This window comes from Nipponia nippon, unplaced genomic scaffold (genome assembly GCF_047370975.1).
Source record: "Nipponia nippon isolate SJK-2023a ecotype South Korea unplaced genomic scaffold, ASM4737097v1 scaffold_4, whole genome shotgun sequence".
In the NCBI taxonomy this organism is placed as follows: domain Eukaryota; kingdom Metazoa; phylum Chordata; class Aves; order Pelecaniformes; family Threskiornithidae; genus Nipponia; species Nipponia nippon.
The window spans coordinates 88,006,661-88,028,380 of record NW_028262358.1 but is presented as its reverse complement, the minus strand read 5'-3'; the positions used below and the strand labels follow the sequence as shown (position 1 = coordinate 88,028,380).

General features: G+C 43.8%; 1 protein-coding gene across 5 annotated transcripts in view; it reads right to left on the bottom strand.

Moving 5' to 3' along the window:
- SNAP91 (synaptosome associated protein 91) overlaps window positions 1-2,125 on the bottom strand; it is a 72,208-nt gene extending 70,083 nt beyond the window's left edge. For 4 of the 5 annotated variants that reach the window (XM_087774642.1, XM_087774643.1, XM_087774645.1 and 1 more), the window contains exons 1-2: window positions 1,571-1,725; window positions 771-929 (exon numbers count right to left, since the gene is read on the bottom strand). In XM_087774642.1, coding sequence (XP_087630768.1) covers window positions 771-900 — 130 coding nt within the window. In that variant the 5' untranslated portion in view covers window positions 901-929; window positions 1,571-1,725. Of the gene's footprint in view, window positions 1-770; window positions 930-1,570; window positions 1,726-1,907 lie in introns of those variants that run through there. The other variant, XM_087774641.1, reaches the window with a different exon arrangement.
- Window positions 2,126-21,720: the final 19,595 nt, after the last annotated feature.

Genomic DNA, 21,720 nt, shown 5'->3' with positions numbered 1-21,720 from the left:
GTGTCTCCAAGCAGGGACTGACAGTTGAGTGGGTTGAAAAGAAATAAAATTGTCAAGACAAAACATCACTAGCTCATTGTTTTTTTAAGAAACATTTTGACTTCAGCCTTGTTTCATGCATTAACTGGCTAGTGACAGTCCAGAATGGATCACAAATCTATGAGACAAAGCCACCAGCCATCTTCAATGAAACACGATGCAAACCATCAGGCAGCTCATGAAGTTGCTCTCTGACATTCGGAACCTCAGCAACAGCCCTTGAACTCTCCAAAGGCTGTCCCAATCTACAGCGTAGCGATATCCAAGTGCTTTGCCATTTGAGGACACCACCATCTAAGCCTCTTCAGAAGTCTGCTGTGGAGATGGCCAACTCCCACCGGTGCTTGGCCAGCTCCTGGCATAGCATTTATGTCTCTGCCTAGGTTAATCCTCACCAAAGCAGGCAGTGACAGGTGCGTGTCCATTTTGCCCTGTGTCCAATTCCCTCCCCTCTTTCCAAGCCCCTGCTCCGCAAGGCACGCTTCGCACTGGATAAAAGGCAAGAGGTCATGAGGGGGAAAAAAAAATGGCCGAAAGAGTGATATTATGCAATAAGAGAAGAAATGCAATAATAACTCATCCTCTCCTGGAGATTTCTCATAACCCTTACAGTCTGCAAGCTGGATTACAGCAAGCGTGACAGCCAGACGGCTCAAAGGCACGCTACAGAGCCCGGCGGGCAGCCTCCTCAGCCCCGGGTCTTCGCTGGGGAAATAAAAAGGGATGCTCACAGTCCAGGTGCTTTTTCTTGGGCCCCATCACTTCGTGCGTGGTGGCCTTGCAGACGGCTCTGGCTACGGCTGATCCCGTAACGCTGTACTGAGCAGCTGCGATGCGATCTGTCAGCGTCTGACCCGACATCTTCGCTGGCGTGCCTGCTGCTGCCTGCTCTGCAGAGGCGGAAAACACGGGAGGGGAAGGGGAGATTCCGGCTTTAACGGCGAAGGGAGGCCGGGGGGGGGGGGGGGGGGGGGAACGGGGACGACACGGCACGGACACACGGACGGACACACAGCCACGCCACACGGACAATGGTCCTTCAGGCAGCCCGGCCCCTCCCGAGGCGCAGCCCCCCCGCCCCGTTGTGTAAGCCTTTGCCTCACCAGAAGCCGCCTGGGGCAAAAATAAAGGGCATTTTAGGCGCTGCAGGGAGAGGATGAAGGGGAAATAATGACGGTAGCAGAAGGAGGCTGCACACAAATAACGTATGAGCCCCTGGGGAGAGGGGGGGGAGGACCCCCCCCACCTGCCCCGGCAGCGCCCGCCCCCCGAGCCGGCCCGCGGGGGAGCCGCCGCCGCGCCCCGGCCCCGCCGCAGCGCCCGCCCCGCCGCCTCCCCGGTGGGAGAGACTATGGCAACATTGCGCCATGTTATGCCCTCCCGGTGCCTTCCCCCACCGCCACCCCCCCGCCCGCGCCGGGAACCGGGGCGCCGCTGGATGCGGCGGCGCCCAGCGCCATGCAGCAGCCCGGGGCGGCGCGGCTCGGCTGGGCGGGGGGAGACGGGGATGAAGCGAGCGCCAGCGGCCGACCTGTCAGTGCGTCCTTCCCTCCCGTCCTCCTGCCGCCGCCGCTCCGGGGAGGGCACCGCCACCTCCCGCCGCGACCGCTCCCCGGCCCGGTCCGCCGCGCTGCCCGCCGGCAAGGCGCCCCGCGGCGCAGCAGCAGCCTCCCCCTTTCCCTTCCCTCCCTCCCTCCCCCCGGCCCCGGTAGCCCCAGGTGCGGGGCGGGCTGCCCGCTGCCCCCTCCCGCCGCCGGGGATGCGCTGGGCGTCCGCGCCTGGGAACCGCCGCTGCTATTTCCAGCCGGCGGCTTAATCCTCCCGCAGCCTAATCCCCGCGCTACTGCCGCAGCAGCGCCGCCCCCTACCCCGGTGCAGAGGGCGGGACAGAGCGGCACGGCACGGCACGGCACGGCACGGCACGGCACGGCACGGCACGGCACGGCACGGCACGGCGGAGGAGCGGAGTGGAGTGGAGTGGAGCGGGCCGGCGCTGCCGCTGCTGCCGCAGGTCGGTGGCCCGGCGCAGTCAGGTGACCCCGCCCGGTGCGGCCGGGCCGGGCCAGGCCGGGCCGCCCGGTACCGCGGGGCAGAGCCCCCCGCCCCGCTGCGCCGCGCCTCTTAAAGGGGACGCCGCGCCCCGCCGCCCGCCCGGTGCACGGCGAGGCGCGGCCCCGGCCGCCACCCCTACGCCCCGCTGGCCTCCCGCTTCCCGGCGGGGGCGGCCGGGCCCAGCCGCTCCTACGCGGGTGCCGTCTGGGGGAGCCTCCGCGGGGCCCGGAGGCTGGGGGGGAGCCGAAGCTACTGATGCTTCCCCTGTCTGCAGTGTGGTCCTGTCCTTAAGGCTTATAATAACGCATCGAGGGATCCCAAAACTGCACATGCACTAGATCCCTCCAGAACCTTTTTATGATGTTGTCGTTGTCATCAAAGATAGATACCCAAAATACGTCCTCAGAAAGGTTTTCTTTCTGTTACCTAAGATATCCTAAAGGTCTTGGTTACAACGCAGCGCTACACTAGGGAGGATACATTGCCACAGTTTTATTGTGTAATTGAAGCGTAACGGAGTGATCTGTGGAGTATGGAGAAATGTGGCATACATCTATTACCATAAATTGGCTGAACTTAGTTTTGGAGTAAAGTGATTTAAGTGGGTGGGGTCTAAACAAAATCGTACTGGTAGCAATTACTTCAAGCTGCCGTTAGAACAAATTTCAGAAGACGATGTAAGTGTGTGTTATTAATTAGCTGAAGAAAACAGTATGTACAGTCGGTATTGAAGATTTGTGCACATGAAGTGATAATTGGGTTGTGTTGCATACAAAGACATACGGCACCATTTTCATTTATTATGCCAGGAGCAGAACACTGACAAGGGATTGTGGTCCGTGACAGTATGAAACAGCAGCTTTTTTACTACTTTTTTTTTTTTTTTTTACCTGACAACCAAGAGCTTTTAAAGTCCTAGGTAGCCACAAAGCTTGGGAATCCTGTTAAACCAATCCTCAAATTTCAAGTCACCGTTTCTATGGAAAATCTCTTCCAAAATAACTGTTCAAATGGTGCCTGTGTCCACTGCAGAAATGGGTTCAAATTTTGAGGCTTTTGATATTGGTTAAATCTCCTTCATTTCTGCAGAGCAGACACGTGTGGATTTCAAGATTCAAATGTTTTCTCAAATGCAGTGTTTCAATATGGAGAGGGATTTAATTTCAAAAAAGGATGTAAAGTGTATGTTACTAACTGTTAGCAATAAGCGTTAGGGGTTTTCAGAGTTTGAATGTTCCCATAAGTGAGACTCTCATAATCCAATGATGAGAACGTGTATAACCACAGTGTCCGTGCTTGTCAGCTCTATTCAGTAATGAGTGGCAAATGAATAAATGCTGGAGTTGCACAGCAAGATAATATAACACTGTGTTCTTTAGCATTGCTATAGTCTGCTGTTCAAGTACAGACAAATTTTAGTAATATTTAGAAATCATGTTTCATTTACCACAGAAATGTTAACTTCCATTCCTAGAAACTCATCATTAATGGGGTGATTCGGGGCAGCTAGAAGCATGTCTTAGCAGAAGGCACACGCACAGTTTTCCCTCTGTACTTCACGGTCAGTTATTGGGGTCATGGTGCCAATTGACTTCAGAGGAAAGAAAAAGTTGGGATCTGCAGATACTGCATGTTCCATTACTGGAATTAAGAGTGACTCTGAACTCTTCGTGGTAATACTGACAGGAGCTTAGAATGGCTTGACTTCAAAAAGACAAGAGGCTTCTTTTTAACTGGTATGTTATAGAAGAAAAAAAACCCACACAAACTCTTTTGGAGTTTGCTGATTTCACCCAGCAGAAATTTAGAGTAGTTTGGCTTGCCGCAAGCAAGATAGTTTTCAGCTTTACACTCGGCAAAGTATTTAATTAGTGATGCAACTTTTTATTAATGTCTAGTGCACATCTTCTGAACCAAGTTTAATGTGAAGATCTGGATGCTTTCTGAACTAGTCCATATAGTTATCAGCAGTTTCTGTCACTGAAATTCTCGTCTGTGTTGCAAAAAACTATGATTGTTAATACTCGGCTCATTTTATATCTTCACATTGTCAAAATATTTAAGCAAAAGATAAGTTAAACAATTTGTACTATTGCGTTAAAATATATGTATTGCAAACTGAATTTAAATGCAAAGAATAAAGAGATCCTCCAGTATTTTGGTTATAAGCCAGCAGGTTGCTAAGTCCTGAGCTGGAGTATGCCAAAGGAACACATTGCAAGATTACAATTACAGAAGTGTTTCTAAGATGTTAATTTATCTCCCATTACTTGCGTATTCAGCAATAAATAACCAGTGTCATGAATACAAACCACTATGAAAATTTGTCTTATTTGCATCTGTATCGTGTTTGGTCAGTGCTGCTCTACAGAGGACTCCTCTATTCTTAAAGTCGGTGGATGGACTTCCATTGACTACCGCATGCAGAGATTTTGTTGAGCAAAACCAGGATCACTTGACCCTGAGAGGTTCGAGAGGTATTTCAGATAAATCTCATTCTCAACAAGCATGTTATCTGAATTTTTGGTGTATGACGATCTTTGTGAAAACCTAAGATGCTTTAAGAGGGTGAGACAAGAAGAAGACAGCAGTACTCTTAAAAGTCAGAGTAAAGGGATGTGATCTACTGAAGGTGTATTTCTTTTAGATTTAAAAACAACCACCACCCAAAAAAATCCCCCAAACAGGACGTCGGGTTTGTAATCAAAGCCACACAGTAAATAGGAACCATCTTGAATAAGGAGAGACCATGGAAGGAGCTGCCCAGGCCTAAATAGACAGGGGCTTGGGGTTACCATTTGACAAGGTGGTTTTAGACTCAATCCTGAGATGTCTGTGCTGGCTCTGTGAATCCTAGGTTCACAGCTTGGCTGGTGGGATGCACTGGGAAGTCTAGACGAGGGCCATATAAGCAGTTGGAAAGGGTTCTTGCTGTTAAGAATAATCCAGAATTGTGGGTTTTTTCTTGGCTATTTGTAACTGTGCTTTCAACTTCATAATGAAGACCCTAAAGGAAAGAAGATGTATTAGTGACAAGCTGAACAGCCATTTTGAGACAAATGCTCAAACTTAACTGATTTTGCTTAACTGATTTTGAAATGAGAAAAAAAGAGTTGGTCTGTGTTAATCTCACCTTCAGGCACCCAGGTGAAGGGAAGCAGGCATGTCTAGAGGCTGATTCATCACACCTCACACCGGAATTATGCACCCCAAATGCCCGTGTCTCAGGTGATGTAAAGCATGTGGGACTCTGGTTCGTGCACTTTAAGTTAGGGTTTTCTCACCATATTTCCTTATATTCTTCTTTCCCATTTGCTCTCCTGTTTCCCAGTTTTTCCTCTCAGGTATTCCAGTTCTTCAGCCAGCTTCGATGCCCTTTCCTCTTGCCTTCACAGCCCAGGTAGAGGTTCAGACCCCATCCTATTTATACCCGAGCCAGCATCAGGCCCAGCGCTGTTGGGTTGCTTCTCCCTCTTGCTCTTAGGGCCAGTGGTACAAACAGAGCTCCTGGAGAGGCTGGCTGTAACCATAGTGATAGCAGCAGTCCTGAACAGATCTGTTTAGCTCTGGGAAGCGGGAGAAAAGGACTTTTCAAAGGAGGAGATCCTCCCGACTTTGTATCAGGTTGATGGAGACAGGTAGGTAGCAGTATTCTCCCTCTACGACACCTGCAGCAGAAGTTGCAAAACACCAGTAGATGCTCAAATTATGAAATACACGTGAGTTTCTATGCTTCTGCTCTTAAATATAACCTCATCGCTTGGTCTTGTGTGGCTTCTGTCCACGGCAATTCATTCAGCCTCTGTGCTCACCCTCTTTAATGGCAGCTGTTCCAGTAGTTCCTTTGGTTACCGTGATAAAAAGCACCAATGAGAAATTAAAGCAGGCTGTCAATTTTCCAGTCAGAATTATGGCTCCAGAAGGACGTAGCCTGGATGTGTTCATACACCCCAGGTAGACTATTTATTAAATTTTGGGGGACCACTTGAATTACTTTTCCTGTGTATGAATCTAAGAGAATAACAATACACAGTGGTAAGGGTACAGGCTAGGAGGTGTGAGTACATACTCTGCATCCCATAGGAAATGCCTTTTTATGTGTTTGAAGAACTTCAAAAATTAAAACAATTATTTAGATAAGGGAGAAAATTAATATGAGGGAGAAAGTTATACGACGAATAGCTAAGAGGCTCTTTTACTGGTCCATAAACTATGTCAAACCGAGGTCATGTTCTGCAGAATGTGGAGCGATTGGCACAGTGCAGAATTGATGATTACAGAAAGTTGGTAATTGGCACATGTTGTGCTGTTCTGTACAGAGCAACCAGCTGTGTTCCTTCCCTTTATCCAGCATGCTGGTTCCCACAAGGACAACCTTAAAATCTATATAGTCTTAGAGACCTCTGTTGTCTGATGCATTAGTGGACCCAGTTATCCACATCACAAGGATAATTTTTACTGCTGGAGTAACTTTTGGCTTGGGTCTGGCAATAACACCAAGGTTAATAGACCAGAAATGGGACAGATGGACACATGTATCAGAAATGGGACAAAAGTCCTGTAATCATGAAAGTCAGTACTTGTGAAACTCCTCACTATTTGGTATTGATTTTGGTCATTAATTTTATAGTCTTGGTAGAGCCACCAATGCAAAAGTCTGGAGTTATGAAGTAAATTGCACTTCCACACAACAGAGTCAGGCTGGGCTTAAAGTGGTCTTTTTTTTTTTTTTTTACCTTTTCTTTTATACTGAGCACTAATCTTATTCTACGGATTTATTTAAATAAGTCTGTGTACCAAAAGCTATCTAACTTGCTGCTTCTATATGTAAGTGTATTCTAATATACTCAATGTAGAAATAGAAGCTTTATATTGATATTAGACAGATGTGAGAATTAATTTAAGAAAGTCCGCAGGTCAGCTTAAATGCAAATATTTACTATTCCATTGAAGCTGCTGATAGCGGGAAGGGGAACATCTGTCAAACAATTTAGGTGAAGTCATGCTAGGCTTCACAGACATTAGCATGAAACAGATTTGCAGGAGTGTACAAAACCAGATAATTTACTACTAATTGACTTTTAAAATTTATTACTCATTGACTAATTGACGGTCCTGTCTTTGACCACAAAGTAACTCTGAAGGCATTGATCACAGCTGCATCATTTCCTCTAAGAGGGAAGGATGCTGCCTGAAATAAAGTCCAGATTTCATTTCTCCATGTGCCATAGAAATTGTGATCCATGGAACAGACAACAGACTTTTAACCTGCCTTGGCTTTGTGGTCATTAAATTTTTCTGTTCAAGCAAAACCAACATTTTTTGATAAAGCTGCATTATTTTGTTATTCTTACTGACAAAGTGCCAGCATTTTGCTGTTAGAGATGAATTGCTGTTGTATTAATAATTGCAGTAATTGTACAATTGTAACAATTGTATATTAATACAATAGTGGTTGTATCCTGGCTATGCCATCGTGTAGAGAACCAGGGATGCTTCATTGACTGTCACTTGTCTGGCTTCTGTCTGCTCTGCCAGTGCAAGCATTAACGCTGCTGCAGCTTACATTGAGAGGAAGCAGAACAAGTGGTGCAAACTATGGCTGAGAAGCAGTCAGCAATGATTTGCAAAGGAGAAAGCTTCTTTATATTCTTCCAAAAAGAAAAGGCTGTCAAGAGAAGGCAATTTCATTTCTTTGCTGTGCTAAATGAGTCAAGCATAGCTGCCGTCCTCAAGCCTAAGCTTGGTCTCTCACCTACTTGTCTGGCTCTTGGTAGCAAATCTATGTGGAAAATTGTCCATTTCTGCAAAAACAGGCTGCTGTTAAACAGTAACTTTAATGTGCTGAATACTTTTCAGTAAATTATGTGCATTTACAGCATGTTTTTATTTTACATGTTGTCCAGTATCTGCAGGAGCTGATGGACAGGGAGTGTTAGGCAAAGGCTATTAAGACAGTGGGCCTTCAGCCAAGGCCAGGAAGGACGACCCACCTCCTGTTCAAGAGCTCTCCCAGGTGACATGAACTGTTTATTTGAGTTTTTTGGCATCCTGGAAGCAGGTTCAACCAAGTAAGAACTTGGTGTATTGTAGAAAGAAGTTGAACTACAAGGAAGAGTTTGCTGGGGTTCAGCAAAATGCATTTTCCTCACAGTCAGTGGAAGCGTGGTACCATCCAAACTTCAGGACTGAGCTTTCGACCATGTACCATGTGCCCCATCTACTGCTGCTCTAGGCTCAGAAATACACAGCTGCACAGTAAAGCAACAGCAAAGTATTGTCAAAGTCTGCTAAGAAATTTCTGAAGTTATAATTTCAGTGACAGATTTGTTCAGCAGAGGTTCAATAGATGTCAGGTACATGTCAAATAAAATTAAAATTTTCAACCCAGAGGGTAGAATACGTTTTAAGCAAAAAAAGATAGGCACGTATTTAATAGGGGAAGGAGATTATGGTTTGTAATACCTTATGACCAAATACGACCTCTGTTCACTTGAAAAGAAGCTGGATTAGGCAATTAGATACATGAATGTATGCTAAAACTTATATATGCAGATATGTATATCATACCAATTTTTTTCCATGTTTCTAGCAATACTTAATCCCTAATCTTTTAATAGTTCTGGTATTTTCAGTGGACATTATAATTTTGCTAAGGCCTCTGAGTATAAAGCTCAGACTGCTAATGTAAGACCAAATTCTTCACCTATGATTTTGAAGTGGTAGCATGACCAGTATTGCTTGGTACATTCTCACTTCTACTCTTCCAGGCTTGAAGCTGCTCTTTAACCAAATCTGTCCACCCACAGGAGGACATTTTTGATTGTACTGGGCTCCAGTGGCAACCTAAGGGCCATTTCGGTGATGAGGTGTAGTCAGTCAACTCCTTCTTCTTGACTTCATGCATTATACGTTTAACTGGTCTTGCACAATGTTGACTGTGTCACAACCATGTAAAGGACTAACCCCTTCTGATTTTGGATTGCTTGGCAAACTGGGATCATTACCAACACTTTAATACAGTCAAATGCATATATCTAGAAGCAAATCCTATAAGATTACTTGCTGGAAAGCTTTTACTCTGAGAAAGGATTAGGGGTCATAGCAGGCAAACAACATATTTGGACTTCCAGTGTGATGCTGTGTGGAAAGACCTGGTCAGACTCATGGCTTTATAATCAGATACCACCAACAGGACCGGGGTGTGATTTTCATTTCTACCTATGGCATGGGTGACACTGGCACTACAAGACTGCTTAAATTCTGATTTTCATGTCCTCTTTAAAGAATTTTGAGAAAATGGTCTGGAGTGTTAGGAGGCTCTTTCTGTCCTCTTGATAGAGAGGTCCATGTATCCCCTCATGATAGACATATGGGGACCATGGCTGTAGGCTGCTTTCCATAAAGGGGAAGAATTTTTCTACTTCTCCAAATTAGCTAAACTATTTGATAAAAGAGGAAGCAGAAGAGGACAAATAGAATCATAGGATCATAGAATGAATCATAGAATGCTTTGGGATGGAAGGGACCTTTAAAGGTCATCTAGTCCAACCCCCCTGCAATTGGCAGGGACATCTCCAAGTAGATCAGGTTTCTCAGAGCCCCATCTAGCCTATCCTTGAATGTTTCCAAGGATGGGGCATCTACCACCTCTCTGGGCAACCCATTGCAGTGTTTCAAAAAATAATTTTCTTTGTCAGGAGCATCTGTAAGAGGTAGGATTTTATTTCTGGCATTTTTTTTTCCCCAGCTGTACATGTTGCTACTATTTCTGTAGCGAGAGAGAGACGCATCCTTTTGCACAGGATGGTTGGCTCAAGCTGCCTCCAAGCCAAGAGAGAGATTTTCCACTGGCTCTCACAGGGGCAGGACCATACTCAGGCTCTTTGCAGTCTCCAGTCCTGACACAGAGAACTGTAATGAACAGTGCAAATGTAAGTTCCCCTTCCCATTCCTTAGCTCACTGTACAGTCTGATAATGACCACTTACTTGGAAAAAACATATATTCCAGCACAGGAGGAAAACTGGCCACTCCTACATTTGCACACACACACCATGCAGGTGAGTATTGGGCACAGGCATTGCCCATTGCAACCCTGATGCACACTGCTGCTCTTCCTTCAGCAGTTCGATCTAGTGCAGGATTACCATGTTTGCTTGCCTATGGGGCATTCCCCATTTCTTTTCTTGTACCTTCTGGTTGTGGGATGATTTTCTCGTTTCATCAAAGCTGCTTCTACTGGAATAGAAATCCAGAAAAGCAGCCCTCAACTTCTTGAAAATCGGCACTATAAAAACAGTCATGGATTTGGCACTGGGTAGACAGATGAGTTCATTTATTCTTAAGACCATGGTAGGAATGTTTCCTCGTAGGCTATCACAAGAAAGCATAATTTCCACAGCAGGTGCAGGACCTGACTTTAGTTAGAAAACTAAAATAGTACTTAAAGAATATGCATCAAAGTTAATTTCATCTTGAGTTTAGTCCAGTTGGGTAAGAACAATGTTGACTGCTCAAAATATACAAAAACATACCAAACATGAAAAAAATTAAACATCATCTTTAACTAAGCCAAACTGTTTATCCTGCTGCTGTAGAATACTCACTCTAAGAGGAAAACAACTACCCCTTAATTGCTTTGTGTTCAGAAAAAGAGCCAAACATTTTCTGATGAGACACTGAGTTCAGCCTATGAGAAGAATGACCCCAATATTATTGAGATTTTTCAATCTTTGTTTAGCTATCTGATGAGACATCTTGTTTTCTACAAGTGCTGAGTGCCAGCGCTCGCCTTGGAAGTGGTGGTACTATGAGTATCTTGCAGCTTTGGAAAGTGTTGTTGTTGTTTTAAGATCTAAAGATTGACAGGAGCAAGTTATTGACCCTGCCTCAGATTAGAAATGACATATGTGGGAGCTAATATTGTGTTAAGTTTGGGCTGAAGGAAGGAATTCAAGGCTAGAACTAGAAAATGCAATGCTGTTAAGCATGCACACTTATATATGTAGCATGCATGATTTCATCAAGAAATGCTGCTTCTGATGGGCAGAATGGTGAAAATGATCTCTAGGAGGAACTGTGATAAGGGAAGTGTCTTGATAATCAGATTCTCCCAGAGTAAGGGCAGAAAAAGAAAGCATAGTAGAGCCTGCAAGAGCAGGAGGCTAAAGATGATTACAAATTCTTGTGCTTGAAGGAGAGGAACAGCTTCTGGAAGCAAACATGGATTGGGACCAAGATGTGGACAGGGATTGCCTTTCTGACCACGTTTACTGGGCTACTTATTCATATCCCTGGGTATATAATTAGGTGCCTATATGGAAGACTTCAGTCTAAACTAATAACTGATCCAGATCTAGCATGAGTCTCATTTCCATGTGTTGCTAATAGAAAAATTATGGCCGTTACTGAACAGCATTGATTGTTGACATTTTTGTTTCACATGTACTTTGCTTTAGCCTTCATTTCTATGGCGTCCTCCATTCAAAGAACTCCAAGTACTTCACAAATGCTAATTTAACCTCCCCACTTCACTGTGTGGAAGGTAAGTATTATTACCCCCAGGGACTGCCTTCTCTTTATGTCAAGGAAGTGCTTACCACATTGCTGGCACTGCTAGAGACCTTCTATAATAAGCTGTTTGCGGCGCTAGAGACCTAAGGAGCAGAATCAATGAAGGGCTATCTTTGTTCAATGTGAAACAATTCTGCTAGTAAATCTCTAAACAATAAGTTTAAAAATGGGCAGGAAAACGCAGCTTGGTGAAAAAATAATTAAAAAAGACACAGCAAGGATGTCATATAGAAAATACATATGTCATGTTATACTCCATTTATATTTTGGTGTACAAACAGTATGAATAAGCACATGGATGCATATGTGTGTCTTTCAGCTGTTTAAATGGCAGTTAATGAGTCTTACGGCTGTACTTAAAATGGAGAATACGGAAGTTTATCTTTTTGCATCTTTTTTGCATTTACAGTGTCAGACTTGGCAGATCAGGGCAGAACACTCAGTATTTGTGGGTGTTTCATCTTGATGAGTTTGAGTGGGACTATTGTAGAGGGAGGCTAACCCACTGCATAATGCTAACATATTTATATGTCTTTTCAATAATAAATGATATGCATTTATGTCTCTTTAGGAAGCATTCATAAGAATAAACAGCCTTTTCTGTATGTCTGGATTAGACACTGCTTTTTACTTACACTGAATTTCACTAGAATTATAAAGCTATTTGATAACTACTCATGAAAAAAACAGAAGGTGCACACCATTCCCTTAAACCTGGAATGTATGCATTTTATGTACATTAATAGTAGTATCATCATTAAATAAATTAATTTTTCAATAGGGATGAACTGCTCTTTCTCTCTCAAGAGTGACGTTGGAGGGTTCACTGAATCCATTATGAAAGTTTGATATCCAGAATGCTTGATTGTCATTCTGATCTCCGATAATGACTTTGGAATAGATGTAATGAAGTGGAATAACTCATTTAGACTGCATCTTGTCAACATCATTATTAATTTAAACCACCCATTTTTGAAGATTAATAGGAGCTGTTGACGATGTACATTGGCAAACAAAGAACTGAGCGGAATAGTGGGGCTGGATTTCCAGTCTGCTGCCGCCCTTTCATGCCACTCCTGCCCCGTAAAGGATCGGGAAACCCACCAAGATCATCCCACAAGTATTTCTATTGGCATAAAACCAATATATGGATGGCATGCTGTCTCTTTCCAGCTCTTGGGTAGGAAAGATGGCAGATCTCAACCATGAATGACAGTAACGGGTACACTGCAGCCCCTCATCATGGTTTTTCTAACCTGTATCTGGCACCAAAGAGAGTTTTAGTGGTCACTGCAATGCATCAAATAGACCATAGCTCAGCCGTATTGATGAAGCTAGGCCTAAATTATGTGGTAAGCCTTTATTTAAAATGCCAGAGCAGTCTGTAGAGTTAATTCAAACTGTTAGAGATTACCATAGCATTTAGACTGTTTGGATGATATGAGACAACGCAGGAATGCCCCTGCATGCTCTGATTTTCAGTGTGTTGGTTCTTCACTGCACTCAGACATCCTTGAAATGTTATTGAACTGCCTCAAAAAATTCCAAAGGAAGAAAAATATGTTTGCTCCTGTATCACTGGCTCACAAACTGAGAAAAACAGAATTCTTCAAGCTTAGTTTTTCCTTGTGCACTGGCAGCAAAAGATCATGAGGTAACACCTTTTTACTCAAATAAAACAGATGCAGGCACCCTTGCCCATGCATCCCTCACACGCTTACAATTCGCTGCACTCATTGCCTTGGAGAGTTAATGTCTGCTTGCCTTGTCTTACAATTCAGCCATGCTCTGGCCCAGTAGTCCTGTAGAAGGTTTTCATATAGATGCTTTACGAGAGCATAGAATGTAAGAGGAGGCTATATAAAAGTACAGAATATAAAATGTTAAAATTTGGCAGATTTTTCTCCATGTGTTTGATGCAGATGTAAAAGAAGAACCTGGGTCTAACAGGATTCATTCACAATCACTGGTCCGAATTACAATAAGTGTAAGACCTTGCACAAAGGCTCTGTAAGAATGACATGATTCTTCTGAGACAGAGTGGGGTTAAAGAAGACAGAAATCTTCAGGAAAATCAAGCACATTCTCTTTACGATGCCAAATCCCACACAAATGCAGGAATCCAAAGAAGCCAGATACAATAATAGTTTTTTATCACAGTTTTGTCATTCGCATTGCTGTAGAGGTTTATCAAAACCTTCAGAAATTTCTCTATTCACAGGCCTGGAAGTCAGGTTTAATTATAACCTTTGCTGTCAACCCTGACACACAAAGCTATAAACAAGTAAAAATTCTCTCTGAAACTCACTGAGCCATCTTGAAGTTTTGCACTGAAGTTTGCTGATTTTGAACAATTGGATGAGGTGGATTCTTCATGACTGCTAAGCACTGTGAGCCCATAAACTTGGTTCTGGCTCATGTTCAATCCACAACAACAAGAAACTTCTTTTGGTATTTTAGGGGGAAATCATATAGCTGAGATATCTGTTCAAGTGCATGTGCATCTTCAGGTTGTGTTTTTTTCAAAGCAAGGATAAATAAGCATTTCTTCCCCATGTAACATACATAGCAAATAAGGAATTAGATAATATTTCTGAATGGCTTTGGGGTCATTGTACTTCTGGGGGTCATTGTAATGATAATGAGGGAGCTGGCAGAGGAGCTGGCCAGGCCACTCTCCATTATTTATCAGCAGTCCTGGTCAACCGGGGAGGTCCCGGATGACTGGAAGCTAGCAAACATGACGCCCCTCTACAAGAAGGGTCGGAAGGAGGATCCCGGGAACTACAGGCCTGTCAGCCTGACCTCGGTGCTGGGGAAGGTCATGGAGCAGGTCATCTTGAGTGCCATTATGCAGCAAGTGCGGGACAACTGAGGGATCGGGCCCAGCCAGCACGGGTTCATGAAAGGGAGATCCTGTTTCACTAACCTGGTCTCCTTCTATGACAAGGTGACCCGCTTAGTGGATGAGGGGAAGGCTGTGGATGTTGTCTACTTGGACTTTAGTAAGGCCTTTGACACAGTCTCCCACAGCATTCTCCTGGAGAAGCTGGCTGCTCACGGCTTGGATGGGTGCACTCTATGCTGGGTTAAAAACTGGCTGGACAGCCGAGCCCAGAGACTAGTGGTGAATGGAGCCAAATCCAGTTGGCGGCTGGTCACGAGTGGTGTTCCCCAGGGCTCAGTGTTGGGGCCAGTCCTGTTCAATATCTTCATTGATGATCTGGATGAGGGGATCGAGTGCATCCTCAGTAAGTTTGCAGATGACACCAAGTTGGGTGGAAGTGTCGATCTGCTGGAGGGTAGGAAGGCCCTGCAGAGGGACCTGGACAGGCTGGATCGATGGGCCGGGGCCAACTGCATGAGATTCAAGAAGGCTAGGTGCCGGGTCCTGCACTTTGGTCACAACAACCCCATGCAACGCTACAGGCTGGGGGAGGAGTGGCTGGAGAGCTGTCTGGCGGGAAAGGACCTGGGGGTGTTGGTTGACAGCTGCCTGAACATGAGCCAGCAGTGTGCTCAGGTGGCCAAGAGGGCCAATGGCATCCTGGCTTGTATCAAGAATAGTGTGGCCAGCAGGACCAGGGAGGTGATAGTGTCCCTGTACTCAGCACTGGTGAGGCCGCACCTCGAGTACTGTGTTCAGTTTTGGGCCCCTCACTACAAGAAGGACATCAAGGTGCTGGAGCATGTCCAGAGGAGGGCAACAAAGTTGGTGAAGGGTCTGGAGCACAAGTCTTATGAGGAGCGACTGAGGGAGCTGGGGTTGTTTAGTCTGGAGAAGAGGAGGCTGAGGGGAGACCTTATTGCTCTCTACAACTACCTGAAAGGAGGCTGTAGCAAGGTGGGGGTCGGTCTCTTCTCCCTAGTAACGAGCAATAGGACGAGAGGAAACGGCCTCAAGCTGCGCCAGGGGAGGTTTAGGTTAGACATTAGGAAAAACTTCTTCACCGAGAGGGTGGTCAAGCATTGGAACAGGCTGCCCAGGGAGGTGGTTGAGTCTCCATCCCTGGAGGTATTTAAAGAACGGATAGATACCGTGCTTGAAGACATGGTATAGATGGACTTGGCAGTGCTAGGTTAATGGTTGGACTCAATGATCTTAAGGGTCTTTTCCAACCTTGACGATTCTATGATTCTATGATTGTATTTCTGTGGGTCATTGTATTTGGGTCATTGTATTTTTGTCCTCCCAAAAGGACAATACTAAATTACAAAAATTGCCAGGAAAGAATATAAAATAGAGTGTTCTTAAAACAATAATACAACCTGCAGTGAACCTGCTTCAAGCACTCACTCGAGGCACAAGTAAAAAACCAGCTACTTAACATTTAATGATCTATAAAAGATTAGTTGAGTCATACTCAACTTGAAATCAGTTGAGGATACTTTGGGGATAGTTTCTTGAGAGGAGGTTACCTAAACAAGGAATACTTTCATATTGCTTTTTACAGTAACTAACATGTAAGTATTGTCTTGAAAAGAGTAAACTGTGAAATTTTTGCAGAAAAATAATCACCGGGAAAAAAAAAAACCAAAACCAATAAAAAATGAAAAGAAGCTAGACACCTGTAACTGGCGAAACATGATATCATTGCAGAAACATTGCTCTCCAGTGATGTCCTTGTCTTTGGCTGTGTCTACATTTTATACCCTTCTTCAAAGTTACGTATGGTTTTAGTTCTCATTTACACTCCTGTCATCATTACAACAGAGTACATTGCACTGGCAATACCACAAGTTTGAAGAGATGGAGATCTAGCTCTAGGAATGTCATTCATTGGTTGAAATGTGGACATCCATCTGAGCTATTTATCTGCTTTCTAGCCAAGAAGTGGCAATTCTGAGGTACAATCCATCTTATCATAAAATAGATGTCTTCAAAAACATCAGATGAATCCCACGTATTTCTCTCCCTTGACAATAAAGGAAAGCCAGGTAATGAGCTCGCATACAAATATCCATGGTGTGGGCACATAAAGTGTTCTAAGATGAATCTTAGCCCCAGCTTCACCAATTTAATTTTAACTCTGTGGCTTTACTTCGCTGTTAACACTGCTGTTATCCCTGAATGAACGATGCAAAGCAGAGACAAAGGGATAGGACACTTGAAAAGTATTAGCTTTGGAAAGCACGTATCATACTGGAACCTCTCCAGTGTCTTTGTATGCTTCTGCCAGGGATTTCAAGAGTGTCACCAATTCCTTATAGCTGACAATTTCAGAGGCTGCTGAAGTGCAGGATGAACACCTGGTCTTCAGCAATAATAAAGGCTCCAGGCTGCATCAAAGGTCACAAAACCTGAGATCTGCTGAAAATATATCAGATCACCCTTCTTTGCAGTCCTCTTTTAAAAGGAAAAGAAATTTTAGAGGGGGCGAAATTAGAGCTCTCCACAAATCCTGAGTAAATGGGCTTTAATATTCTTCCTTGAAACTGAGTGGGAGAGGTGGGGAAAGAGAAGGGAAGGGAAATTCCCTCTGTTTTGCAGACACAGATGGAGGAGGAACAGGACATCTGCTCCTCCAGTGGGCTGCAGTAGTGGCTGCTTCCCTGGAAGAGACCGTCAGGAGGGTTTCTGACCTATTTGTGCCATGTCCTTTTATCTCCTGCTACTTACATGACCCAGTAATACTAGAGCAAAGAAAGTTACTGTGATTTATTCAGCTGTCTACATAGCTGTTGTGGGGAGTCCGCTCTCACACTGCTCAGGCACCCCACAGGCTAATCCCCACTGTCCATGTGGCTATGTAGGATGGATAAAAGGGTTTTACCTTAATATTACCATCCCATTCCCTCAGCAAGTCGACTTCAATATGACGGATTTTACTAGAAATACAACACTAAGATCTTCATCCAGTGTAAATCAGAGTTGTTTTATTTTAGGAGAAGAAACTGCAAAATTTAGAAAAGACGCTCTGTACTGTTGTACCCAGTTTAGTCACACTTAGACCCAGAGGCAGCTCTAGTGCCTTTTAGCTAGCAGGGGTGTCAGAAGAAAATTTAATGAGAGACTCTGTGTGTGTGTGCATGTGCACAAGTGTGCCAACAAGCACACGTAATGCGATGGAGATTTTAGAGATCATGATCACCCAAAACAAGAAGGCACCGCAACACATGGGAAGTAGTACCTGCACAGTAGCCCTCGGTGCTTTTTCTAAGCTCATATAAACTTCGCAAAAAATCTTTCCTTGAAGGAGAATAGAATTTAATTTGCTTATCTTTAAGCACCAGGGAAGCAACTAGTAGGAAAGATGCAGGTCACTGTGTATATCTACTGGAAAGTCCCTCATTGTGGAAGGTGACCGCTGACTATAGTACTACAAAGGCAAGAAGTTATTCTTTGATGTGAATAAAAGTTTTAGAATTTAAAGCTAAGAGAATATCCTGAATATTTAGATTTCCTGTTTAGATTTCCTTTCCCCAGGTTTTGAACTTACATAGAAGTGGCAGGCGTAGATCATCACGACATACACTGCTCCAACACTCTTGCAACAAATAGCTAATGCATAATCTGTCAGAACTGAAAATAGTCTTCATTTCATTTAATGTTTCTCTCTATGATTCAGTACCTTCTGTGACTTCATGATGCATTTGATTACTGACTAATATACATGCATTTCTGACTAATATACATGCATTTCTTGTATGCAGTTCCTTTAGTGTAAAAAAGCAATGCTTTCACTTCTGGGAAGTAAACTTTCATAAATATTATTCCTTATAATATAAAACTTTGAAAAATATTATTTTACCATCTGACAAATATATGTATATTTTTTTTGCATACTGATGGATGACCCATAAGGTACATATTTTATTCCAGATTACTGTGTCATGTTTCTGTAATAAAACAAACTGGTATTGTATCACTAGCTAGCCAGCATCCTTGCTACAGGTCTTGAAGTCATAGTTAGACATAATACCAATTCTACTATTAAAAAACAATCATGGAACAATTCAGCACTGTTAACCCTGAATTCAGCCCAATCTGTGCACACGTGGGAGATGCTAATCTTTTTTTTTTCCCTTTTTTTTAAAATTAAAAATCTGTAAGACCAAGAAACAGAGTTAAATATGACATTGATTTTATATGCTTGCTTTCTGTCTCACTTCGTAGAATCATAGAATCATAGAATCATTAAGGTTGGAAAAGACCCTTGAGATCATCGAGTCCAACCGTTAACCTAACACTGCCAAGTCCACCACTAAACCATGTCCTCAAGCACCACGTCTACCTGTTTTTTAAATACCTCCAGGGATGGAGACTCAACCACTTCCCTGGGCAGCCTGGTCCAATGCCTGACCACCCTCTCGGTGAAGAGGTTTCTCCTAATATCCAACCTAAACTTCCCCTGGCGCAGCTTGAGGCCGTTTCCTCTCATCCTATCGCTCGTTACTAGGGAGAAGAGACTGACCCCCACCTCGCTACAACCTCCTTTCAGGTAGTTGTAGAGAGCAATAAGGTCTCCCCTCAGCCTCCTCTTCTCCAGGCTAAACAACCCCAGCTCCCTCAGCTGCTCCTCAGAAGGCTTGTGCTCCAGACCCTTCACCAACTTTGTTGCCCTCCTCTGGACATGCTCCAGCACCTCAATGTCCTTCTTGTAGTGAGGGGCCCAAAACTGAACACAGTACTCGAGGTGCGGCCTCACCAGTGCTGAGTACAGGGGCACTATCACCTCCCTGGTCCTGCTGGCCACACTATTCTTGATACAAGCCAGGATGCCATTGGCCCTCTTGGCCACCTGAGCACACTGCTGGCTCATGTTCAGGCGGCTGTCAACCAACACCCCCAGGTCCTTTTCAGCCAGGCAGCTCTCCAGCCTCCCCAAGCTTGTGATGGCATTGCTCAGAGCATGCCAAGCAATGCTTGTTTAAGACAATTCACATAGTTATTCTTCCTGATTTTTTCCTCTAAAATCCAACTCATTCTGTCATTGGTAGGACCAAATATCGAAAATATAAATCAGTGCAGTTGTTAAGATAAGGGTATATATATTTAAAGAGTTATTAGAATAAACTATAATTTAATTCAGCAGGCTAACAGTCAGTAAAGGCTAAGTCCTATTTGCCTTACTTATGTGAGTTATTATATTGCAATGAGATTAGTCACCTAACATAAGTAGGAGTTGGTTCTGTAACAAATCTGCAAACACGTACAAAAAAAATGGAGTTAATCCTGAAATACCATTTTTAGCTTGCTCTCATTGTGTCTCTTTAATATTATAGAAGTCTCCTAGTAGTGACAGTTTTAACCTTGGCTCTCTTGCTTTTTGAGAGATGAAATCAGCCCTTCACCTGAATGTTTTTTTAATAGTTTAATATCCTCATCAGTTTTACTTGAAAGCTAGACTAAAAAAATTAATAATAAATTTGATGAGAGCCAGTTAAAGAAAGCAATGCATTGAATCTGGATTGCTTCCATCTGTCTTAATTGAACAAAGGGAAAGTTTCCAAATACACCTTCGATATTGGCTGACTGCCCTAAAAGTTCTCTGAAGCTAGACAAAAAAGTCCTTCCTCTCCAAATTAAAACACATACTGTAAAAAAAAAAACCTATTAAAATCTGTTGTATGAAGTTCGACCAGATATAAAACAGATCATTTCATTACAAGTTGGCGGCAGGATTAAGCTATATCATGTATCTGTTTTGGTGTTGGCATAGATAACAGGGTTCTAGTTTTTGTCATTGTGTAATTTTGCATATGGATAAAAACCTGATTTTTAAAAGCAAAAAGTCCTGTTCTTATTTGGGTAGACGTAAATCAGTAAAAGTAGTGGCGTGATTTCCTAGTGATGTGGAAGTTGGTCTGCAAGGTCTGGCCCCAAACTGAAACGGGGGCTGCCGATACCTGGAAGCAGTTGAAGAGAGCTGGCCGGTGGCGTCGAAAGAATCGACTGGAGCTTGTATTATTTTACCATCTAGAGAGAAGATAAACCTGAAATGCGATGTTTCATCGAGCTGCCTCGTCCCTTCGAAATATTACCCCATAGTCTGTCATGGTCACAGGTCTTCATAGCCTGGTTTTCAAGCAGCAGCTGAAGGGCAATCTGGTAAACAGGCTGATAACTATCAATCAGTGAAAAAAATTCCAGCCTTATTATATTGGTGCTTTCTGACAGTGGGATGGGGTTTCTGTATCCCTAAACTGCCAAGGAACTCCCTCTGGTGATGGGGAGGGCCCGTAGGAGAGGCAAAATGGAGCTAGTGGTGGCAAAGCCTTATGAGGACTTTTCCTGGGGCAGAGGAATGGCAGCACAGCAGTTGTTAGCAGTTGTTAGCATCCCTTCACCATATATATTTTGAAACACAATATCCAGGCATCGGTTAACAAAAATACCTTTAAAATCAGCGTGTTCTGGTTTTGTCTGGGACAGCACTCCTGGGCTGTGGTCTGCCAAAACCCATGGGTGGGATGTCATGGACCTTCTGCAGGTTGCTCTGTAACGCTGCGAAGGTGGCACTTTTGTAATTGAAGGCAGCAGTCTGTATGTTGTGTGTAACAGCCTGTGCTCCCACCATGAGACCAAAGATTTTTCCATATGGAAAGTATACCAGCTTCTCCAGAGCAGCAGAAACATGTGATTTTCATAGCAAATAAGCCTGAGCAGAGGAAGGCAGCACAAAAAGTACATATTTAAAACAAAGGCATGTTATTGATTATTATCTGTATGTGATATTTTGGTCTGCTCACAACAGCAGCCTGGCTTACCTTCTATATACATAATTCACTGTACCCATCACATAAATTGCAATGGAGCTGCTATTTGCCATTGGGTTTACGGCAATTACACCCAAATTATACTAAAAAAAATTAGTATACATAGAATGTAGTATGCAGAGGCATGTAATAAAAGAATGTTAATATTTTTAAAGAGCTATTCAGCCTCTTAGGGGAGTAACTCGAATTTAGTTCACTTGTGAGTACAATTAATAATACCATACCTAATGACACAGTCACATCTTTTTCCCACAGCACTCCTGCCTCATTTTGTCTGGAGGATGGACAGACGTCACTGAGGGGCAAGGCAATCAAATATTCCACTTTCAGTAAA